Source organism: Doryrhamphus excisus, chromosome 13, assembly GCF_030265055.1.
Source record: "Doryrhamphus excisus isolate RoL2022-K1 chromosome 13, RoL_Dexc_1.0, whole genome shotgun sequence".
NCBI classification, from domain to species: Eukaryota; Metazoa; Chordata; class Actinopteri; order Syngnathiformes; family Syngnathidae; genus Doryrhamphus; species Doryrhamphus excisus.
The window spans coordinates 5,083,497-5,092,961 of record NC_080478.1 but is presented as its reverse complement, the minus strand read 5'-3'; the positions used below and the strand labels follow the sequence as shown (position 1 = coordinate 5,092,961).

General features: G+C 42.6%; 2 protein-coding genes across 3 annotated transcripts; both read right to left on the bottom strand.

Moving 5' to 3' along the window:
• Window positions 1-823: 823 nt before the first annotated feature.
• Window positions 824-2,662, bottom strand: spmap2 (sperm microtubule associated protein 2). Its single transcript, XM_058091367.1, has 5 exons — window positions 2,461-2,662; window positions 2,187-2,393; window positions 1,623-1,749; window positions 1,367-1,550; window positions 824-1,335 (listed from the first exon to the last, which is right to left on the bottom strand). The coding sequence occupies exons 1-5, from the start codon at window positions 2,520-2,522 to the stop codon at window positions 1,094-1,096; spliced, it is 822 nt and encodes a 273-aa protein (XP_057947350.1). The 5' UTR covers window positions 2,523-2,662; the 3' UTR covers window positions 824-1,093.
• A 1,435-nt stretch (window positions 2,663-4,097) lies between these two features.
• Window positions 4,098-9,346, bottom strand: LOC131140726 (SH2 domain-containing adapter protein F-like). Of its 2 annotated transcripts, none has more exons than XM_058091403.1 (8): window positions 9,122-9,346; window positions 8,504-8,693; window positions 6,663-6,764; window positions 6,403-6,565; window positions 6,022-6,267; window positions 5,779-5,947; window positions 4,817-4,936; window positions 4,098-4,714 (listed from the first exon to the last, which is right to left on the bottom strand). In XM_058091403.1, the coding sequence occupies exons 2-8, from the start codon at window positions 8,687-8,689 to the stop codon at window positions 4,528-4,530; spliced, it is 1,173 nt and encodes a 390-aa protein (XP_057947386.1). In that variant the 5' UTR covers window positions 8,690-8,693; window positions 9,122-9,346; the 3' UTR covers window positions 4,098-4,527. The 2 variants fall into 2 exon arrangements, with proteins under 2 accessions (XP_057947386.1, XP_057947385.1); XM_058091402.1 differs by having other exon boundaries at window positions 4,099-4,714; window positions 8,450-8,693; window positions 9,122-9,345.
• Between the last annotated feature and the right edge of the window lie 119 nt (window positions 9,347-9,465).

Genomic DNA, 9,465 nt, shown 5'->3' with positions numbered 1-9,465 from the left:
GTCGAGCATCGACTTCCGATTTACTTCCGGTTTTAACCACGTGGTTTTGTTATACATCGAGAAGGCAAATAATAATCATAGACACTATATATTAGTTTATTTTCGACTACAACCACAGCAAATATGTGACAATCATTGCAAATATTCATAAATATAGTAAAATAAACATTAGCCGTGTGCTTCAATGTTTTGTTAAATTATTTTACCAGTGAAGGTGCAGTTAAAGCGCATATTTTGAAGATGCACCGGTCATGTTGTTATTTTATCGTTACTAATGTACTTTTGATTACATCAGAGTGAACTGCAACAGAAAAATAGAAAGAGTACTAATAAAATAATTAAGTAATATTCAAGGCAAAAGCCAAATTATTGCACGTTGTGCAGTTACAGTACATAAATTATAAGGTTGTTTACATCTAAAAGGCAAAGGATCATCTTGAACAGTGAGATGTAAATATCAAATATATTTGAGGTGCTGTTTGATGACATTGAAATTAAATTAGAATTATCTTCATTAATTAGATTTGAAGATGCTAGTCCACATGTTTGGCTTCAAGAATATTAAAGTACTATTCCAAATGATTGGTCATTTAAACATTTACGACAACAATAAATGTTTCATGTAAAAATGAGACTCGGAAGACCAACAGACATTTATTATTAACATTGTTCAGAAAATTATTCATTCATTCATTTTCTACTGCTTATCCTCACAAGGGTCGCGGGAGTGCTGGAGCCTATCCCAGCTGTCTTCAAACGAGAGGCCGGGTACACCCTGGACTGGTGGCCAGCCAATCACAGGGCACATATAGACAAACAACCATTCACACTCACATTCATACCTATGGACAATTTGGAGTGGCCAATTAACCTAGCATGTTTTTGGAATGTGGGAGGAAACCGGAGTACCCGGAGAAAACCCACGCATGCACGGGGAGAACATGCAAACTCCACACAGAGATGGCCGAGGGTGGGATTGAACTCGGGTCTCCTAGCTGTGAGGTCTGCGCGCTATCCACTCGACCCCCCCTTGCAGCCCTCAAAATGTTATTTATTTTATATTAATTAAAATGATCACCACAAAAACACACCCCTACTTGGAGCTACACTTGTGGGGCGCTGGTAGACAGAGCTGCTGTATCCGAGGTGAGGGGTCTGCAGAGCGGGCAGCTTGGCTAACTGTGTACGGGTCGTAGCCTTCAAAGAGAGCCTTCCTCTGCTTTGGACTGGACAGCGCCACAAGTCTTTGACTGGCTATGTGGGTTCTGGCCGCTCGGGACACAGGCCAGCACACTGGACGCCCATCCTCGTGTTTAGGGTGTTCACGTTTGGGGGCTTTATGATGAAAATATCACAAAGAAATCACTTGGTATGGCTTGGTGAACAACAGTGCACTTACTGGCAAGAAGCTCTATGTGCGCTGAAGCTTTCCTGGGCGTCTTGGGGGCACCAAGTTGGAATACATGACTCCCAACAAAAGGACGGGTCTTTGGTCGGGCCAGCTGGCAAATCCGAGGGGTGGCTACCGCAGTCTGCGTTGCTCTTCTCAGCTGAACGGCACATTTGAGGCGCCTCAATTTTACATTCCTTCATGGGAATTCAACAAGGGTGGCGTTACTCACAGGGATGGGCAGAAGGAAGGCCGGCTGCCAGGCGGATGGGGGGGTCCGGGGCTGGGCGAGACGACACAGCCGCTCTGACGCTACGGCCCTGAGAGCTGCGTCACTCACTTTCCACATGGGGGAACGCCTGGAGAGAACAGTATTAAAATTTTCCTCTGTAGTTCAGCTTTTATTACACTTTGTTAAAAAAATAATAATAATGTACTGATTTTCAAAATTTCACTGTATTTATAAAAATGTATATTTTTCCAAAACAATTTCAATGTTAAAATTGCCTATGATACTTATGCTATTTTGGACATTATAAAAAGTTACTGAAGTTGGTACAAATCTTTCATTTCCATTAATACAGTGATTAATTCATGTGAAAATGACACATAATTTGGGTGAAATCTGGTGCTAAAGTACAGATTATGTTGCAAACATATTAACACTAACAAATGTACAGCACCAGTCAAAATTGTGGACTTTCTAATCCTAATAAATGAGAAAGTTGATCTATTTTTTGACTATAGGCTCATTTGAAATGCAGCACAAAGTACACAAACAAATTAGTTCATTTACGTGAGTTGAGCGTAGAACTTTTGACTTCCACACAGTTCAGCCCAGCGAGGCGTTAACTCTGTGAACACAACATAAAATAAATAATAACAGAGCTGCTGCATTTTATACACATACTGTATATTTAAATAAGCGACAGCTGTACCACTCTCAGTGGGGAGTTTGGTCCTCTGCGGGGGAGGAGATTTGTCCAGCCAGTAAACAGAAGGACTTTGGGACAACAAACAGGAGATGATTAAGAAATAAAGAGACAGACACGGGGGTCATTCAGGCATACCGGTCTGGATATTGGAGTCGGTTGGGTTTGGGCTGAGCTAGCTGCTGGATGCGAGCTGTCATGGTAACAGCAGAGGCTGCAGCACTCTGTTCAAACAAAGCCTCAGCAGCCTACAGAAAAGAAGGATGAGCTTCTATTTTATATTCAAGTTGAGATTTTATTGTGAATGTTTTTCATTGGTAAAGAGAAATTGAACATTGAAGTGAATTAGTTATAATTCACTGAAAAACAATGAGTATAATGTCAGTCATTATAATCAGTTAAATTCTTTGAGTTCCTGCAGGCAATTTATTTAGTGTTATATGTTGAAGTAGCCCTCATTCCAACTTTTTAAAAATGTTGTTGGTTGGGCATTTGCGTTCCTTCTCGGTTGTCTTCACAAGTAGTTTACATTGAAAATGGCGCAGAAGTGATAGGAGGCACACAAGCCTAGTGCGCCCTCTCGTGGCTGCCAGCGTGGAAAAAAACTACAATTCAAATTTAAATTACTACAACTAAAACCATCCTTTCATACTCTAAGCCACTGTCCTAAGGTCTTGGAGGTATGCTGGAACCTATCCCAGCTGACCTTAGGCCAGAGGCGGGGTACACCATGGACTGATTGCTAGTCAATTGCAGGGCATATGAATGGACAAAGTTTAACCGTATCACAAAACAAGTTGATCATTAATATTACTGTCAGCATTTTTTGAGAAAAAACACACCACTAAATGTTATATCGTATAATAAAATATCCCAATAATGCAGTCATTCTTTCAATGTCATTTTTCACTCTGTAAAGTTGTGGGAATTGCCGTTTGTGCTATGTATTTTCACAGGCAATCCGTACTGTCTGTCAAATGTTTGCAGCATTTCCAGAAATGCTGGCTTTTCAACTGTATTCCAGAGCAGCATTTCTGAAGCGATGACTTTCTGTGAACACGCACCATTTTGCGCAGTTTTATTTGCATTTTCTTTGCTGACTAAATGTCTGTTAATGTTGACTGTCAGGTGAATATAGTTGAGGTGGACAAGTTCATTTTGTTGCTGCAACTTTTGAATACATTTGGCATACTGGCTTTTTCGTGTCGATGACCAAAATTTGCTCATTCAAATTCCCACATGGGGACTGTGGAGAGGGCTCACTCTGTTCACCATTCTTCTATGAAGCGAGAAGAGAGTGAACTCTCTTCCTGCCTGTTTGGAGGCGAGAGACGAGGAAGAGACACATGCGCATGGCAACACAAAATGATCAAATTCATTTATCGCCATTATTTTTCTGTATAGAAATCTCATCACGTTTTAATTTCGCCACCCCACAATTACAATTCACAATAACTGTTGAAAATATCATAATTTTTCAAATGTAAAAACAAAACTGTATTCCGTAATTTCACAATACAACCTGCCAAAATGCGTGAAGTCTATTCCAGCAGAATGAAGATGGCGCACTCCTGTTCCAGTGCAGAGAACACTATAATTAATACATTCCTTAAAGGATAAATGCATCTTGCACTTAAGTGAAGCTGTGTTTACCTGTCCGTCAGGTGTAGTCTACTGGTTGCTAAGGTGTCAGATGGCCCACCTGTGGGGGGAGGAAGGAGATAACAACACAGAGAACCACAGAAGACTTCCATAAAACATGACAAAATGGGCCTCCTTCAAAAACAACAACTTTTATTTTCAAATCTTATAAAACAGAACAAAGCTATTTGTATTTTAAAAAAGGTCAGGATCACAAAGACTCAACACATTACTAAAGCTGTCCTGCTTGCCTGAGCGGCTGCAGGCATCCTTTATAACATTCACAGGCCTCAAAAACCCTCAGCTGTGCCTTTAAGACGTCATCTACATGGGTTGCTAATACCTACAGGATGGGAAGCACCATAATGGATCTACTTTGGGTCTTGAAAAAGTTATCTTGTTAATTAAAGCCAAAGACACATTGTAGTGGCTGTAAAAGTCCAAAAGACTAGAAAAGGAGACTGGAGGCACTGGGATGGATTGTAGCTGCCTGTGTTTTGGGAAGAGGTGCTGAGCTGGTACAGTAAATACGGAGCAATGTGGTGTTTTCAGTAGCAACGGACGTCAGAGCGTCTGCACGATGACGGGGTACAGCAGGGACATGTGTTCGGCCCCTCGGATGGGCAGCTTGTGTGTGGTGTAGTAGTGGATAACCTCCGGGATGGTGGGGAAGGGCGGACTGTTCTCCCCCAGAATGAAGCATCCGTCAGCGGAGCGAGTGAACTTCATGTGCATGAAACCCTTGCAGCTCCTGGGAAGCCAACCAAGCACAATCAGAGCACACAGGACACCACAGAAGCAATGATGGTGTAGATATAAATAAGCATTAAATCGACCACAAAGTCGTGTGTACCTGAGTGACAGAGAGTAGTCATTGCGGCAGGTCTGGCTGTTCCTCACCAAGTAGGAACTTTCCTTGCATAGAGTCAGCAGAGTCTCGGCCTCGGAGCGGCTCATTGCTCCATGGTACCAGCTGTAGAAGTCGACCAGTATGCAAACAGGATGTATCGTGAATACAAAGGGTGTGGAAAATAATCGATATATCGATGCGCGTGCATCGGCTCATTCACCAGGGGAAATCTAGATTCATCACAATGCGTTTGTGGGTATCGGTAAAATCTGATGCAAGCGCCGTTTTATTAATGTTCAACTTCACTCCATATGCTGTTCCCCAGGTGCCCTGAATGCACCATTATTATTTGGCGTTTGTGAATGTGAAAGTCTGAGGAAAGTTGTTTTTGAAAAGTCATTGCCGTTTAAAGATGGCAAAAGGAATGATCAAGAAGTGGTGTATAGTAAAAAATAAATAAATAAATAAAAGACAAACAGCACTTTAGTTGAATTTACTGCCAAGTGCCTAGAAGCAATAAAGCCAAATCCTTTTTGTAGGACCATACTGAATTCCAGTTTTTCCCTTTGCTTATTTGCATCATGTTGAATTGCACCATATCATATTGGATTGCATTGATTTGAACTAAATGATTATCGTATTGCCAGAAAATTCCATGTATCGTTAAAGCATGGTATCGCTGGCAGTGCTGAGATTCACACCCCTAGTGAATACCCATACAGTCTATTCCTCTGCCTCGTAATGATCTAAATACAATTTGTCGCATTATTATATAGCAAAATTATTTATCTATTGACTGGGGCCCCTTTTGATTCATTTGCATCACTTTTCTGGGCTTAAGGAGCCATTTCAGGTCATCTTTGTCTGCAACTTTTGTCTGTTGAAATGATGATCTTGTGGCCAAATATTTTGCAGCCATTATGCCCGAGTAAAGAAATCAAGTGTAATCTATTCCTGCTACTCACACTTGTCTTTCTAGCGGCACAAAGGGGTCTACTCTCTCTCCCAGGAGGGGGAGGGCGTCACAGGCCAGACTGTTGGAGTCCACCGATGTGGTCGAGCCGCCGCTCTTAGCGAGTCTGCTCTGCTCAGGCTGCACGCGAGAACGCTCCCTCTCTGCACCCTCGAACTGAACTATCAGAGAGAAGCAGCGGGTTTGCACTCGCCTTTGAGGCCCGCGTTTCAAAGAGGGATGATTTAAAAAGTACCTGCGAGAGCTTTGGAGATGTTATCCTTCTTCCATTCCCACGGCTGGTCGTATTCGTCGGCAGGCCGCTCGTCGTTTTGGGGCAGCCTGCTCTCCCTGACGGGGGAAAGCCCAGCGTCAAGCCTGTGTGCGGCATGCTGCTGCGGCGCCGTTGGCGCGACGCGGGCCTGCTGACGGGTTCGCTCCTCGTATGGGTTGTCGTAAAGCTGGCCGACGCTCCGACTGGTACACTTGTTACGTTGCATTTCTGCACAGGAAAATCCAGACATGACATCACACCTCATGTTCCTAATTCTAAATGTGAACGCTTCAAATAACGCTTCTTATCATTGAACAACCTCCATGGTCTCTTAACTCATTTCCCTCAAACCTGATAATTCACCTGAAATAATTTGCTGAGCCTCAAATGGCTCCATGTAGCTGCAACAATCCGATGGGGAGGCTTTGGGTACCCAGCTGGGCCGGGTCCGTGGGTCTGGGCGCACGTCGAACGGGTCGGAGTAGTTTGTGTCGGCGTCCGGCGCTACTGGGGCGGAGGGCAGCACCTTGGAGACGAGGAGAGAGATATTTTGATATTTTTGCATTTTTTGGTCACAAAACGTGTGAAAGTTGGGGCAAAAATGGATTTGAAATCATTCTTACAGGCTCCTCTTGAACAGGGACAGGACTCAGCGGACTCTTGCAATGGCCAAACTCCTGGGAGTCCACTTTAATTAGTCGGTGCTTGGGGGACAGCACTTTGACCTGCACAGATACCCTTTCATTTTATTAACAAGTAATCAATCCCTCCCATCTCAATATCCACATATTTGCACAAGATAAGAAGCCAACATGCCATCTACCACATTTTCGCAGTAATGGCTGGGGGAGGATGTATTTTCAGTCAATTGCAGCAAGTTGCAGGCGGATTTCATTAGAGACGTGAACTTTATTTGAAAATCTTTATAGTTGATGATGAAATATTGCAAAAGTCATCCCTTGTCTCCATTGCTGTTCAAATTTTGCAGCTTCCCTTTATCACTCTTTTTAAACAATATATTAATAAATCATGCCGTTTGTGGTAAAATACGGCCTATCCGTCAAAAATTATGCACATCTAAGCAGATTTTTATTGTATTATCATTATTATTCTATATTGTGTAACAGGAGTGTAAAGGTGACTGTAGGGTTGTTATTTCATGTCCCGAGTGCTCAAATAGTGTTAAAACTGTCTTTAGAAAATCAAACCGAATTTTTATGAGCAGAGTATGAAAATATTTGTTTTATAGATAAGTATCCTACTCTGAGGGAATTCACCTATCACGGTTGGGTCTAGAACCAAGTAATATCGACTGTATGCGTATTCAAATAAATAATACACCATTGTGCATTATTAACAGTACATTACAAATGTAAATGCCCTGCAATTGGCCGGCGACCAGTCCAGGGTGAACTCCAACTCTCGCTGTAAGTCAGCTGGGATAGGCTCCAGCATAACCCTGCCACCCTTATGAGGCATAGAAAGTGCCTGAATTCATAAAAAATGTGACTTAAATTAAAATTAATCAAATTAAAATTTGATTATTCAACTTTATATCAGGGGTCACCAATAAGGATCAACCGATACATTGGCCGGCCGATATTTGCGTTCTTTACTTATACCCGCGTGGGTTTGCCGATGTATTTTTCCGCCGCATGATTTACAGACAGGCATCCGTCGGGCGGCTTTGTGTTGCCGGAGGACCATGCAGCACACACGGTACCCCTCCCACACTGCAAAAGTGGTGAATCGCAACAAGCGTACGCTTTCAACTTTTAATTAGCCTCTAACAGTTAAACTTAGTTGAAATATTGCCACCGGCTTTGAAATAGGAAACATGAACGCCAAGTGTATGCAATAACGTGCTTGAAAATATAGTTTAGTTTGTGGGTCTGAAAACCAGGAATGCTGCTGAATGCTTCATCTTTAAAAGTGCCTACCGTTGGAATTAGGGAGCTATAGAATTGATGTAGTTGGAGGCTAATATGTACAGCTGTTACCAACACCGCTTTAATGGCAACATTGGCAATTCAGTCCCATAGTATTGTAATGGACCTGTAATATTTGTTATCATTGTCATTTTTTCATGTAAATGGAGGAAGCAAAAGCAGTATCGGCCACAAATATCGGCCATCGGCTAAGGGTGATGGAAAAAAATCGGTATTGGCCCGAAAAAAAACATCTGTCGATCCCTAGTCACCAACCCATCGTTGCCGACTGTTGTCGATCTTTGAGACTTTGCCAGTCGGTTGTGAGAATATTGTAAAAAAAAAAAAAGTATTTTCATTGACCATTGGGGGGAAAAGCCACCATTTGAGGTTATACGGCATTGAATGAACCAGAATTCTGGATGAAAACAGCAGAAGCACCGGTCACTTAAAAGCCACACTGTAAAAAATGAATGCCGTACCTCGGGACCATTAGACAAGGTGGAATCAAAGGCAGGGAACAGGGGTAGGCTCACTTTGGCACCGTCGTAACCGCCATTCTGCTGCTCCTTGTCTGAGCACTGGTACGGGTCCTCGAAGTCCAGCTCCTTTTGGGCTCGGTAGGCTCGCAGGATCTCGCTCTCGCTGTAGTCGGGCCTTGGGGGCTGCGGTGGATCACGCCGGTTGCCAAAGTTCAGGTAGTCCTTCAGCCACTTTGCCATGGATCTGGCAACGTAGTGGAATATATGTTAATTACCAATGTGGTACCAGGTAGTTTATACAACTCTTGTATTCACGGTCACATTATACATGCATTTATACTACACAACAACCACATCAGAATACTCTTTGTCAACAAATTTGTAGTCCTAATCGAAACCGAAACTGAGGGTCCAGCGTGTTAGCTTGCTAGCTCCAATGAGCACATTTCAGCATGAGCTTATTAGGCTTTACATTTACATTGTTTATTACATGTGGATACGGAAGAAACAATTCATTCTTAAATGCTGGAAATACAATTGACTGACGCATGAATCAACACCAAGTTAACTGAGAATAGCACATTTAACAATTAGCTGTCTGCTAAACTAAGCTAAGCTAAGGTAGCCAGCTCCGTAGCGTCGTGGACGAGTTTACTTTCTTTGAATACTCACCCTCTTTCTTCACATTGATGGCTCTCCGCTGATCTCAAATCCACATTTTTTCAACATCTATCGTCTTTTAATGAACTTTCAAGTCAGAAATGTAACCATTGTTTGCAAGGCAATATCTGGCAGCTCGTAGGTCAGACTGCTAGCCTGGCTGGCTGGCTGGCTGGCTGGCCACAGTAGTGGTCGGCGATTAAGACAACATACAACTGCTGGTTTAAAGGGGAGGAGCGGCATGGTGTTTTTTTTTCCTATATGGGCCGACTTTTATAGAACCACCTCTGTCTCTTATTTTGTACTCTATTTAAAGAAATACCGGACCAATGAATCTAATTAACCAATTTAATATA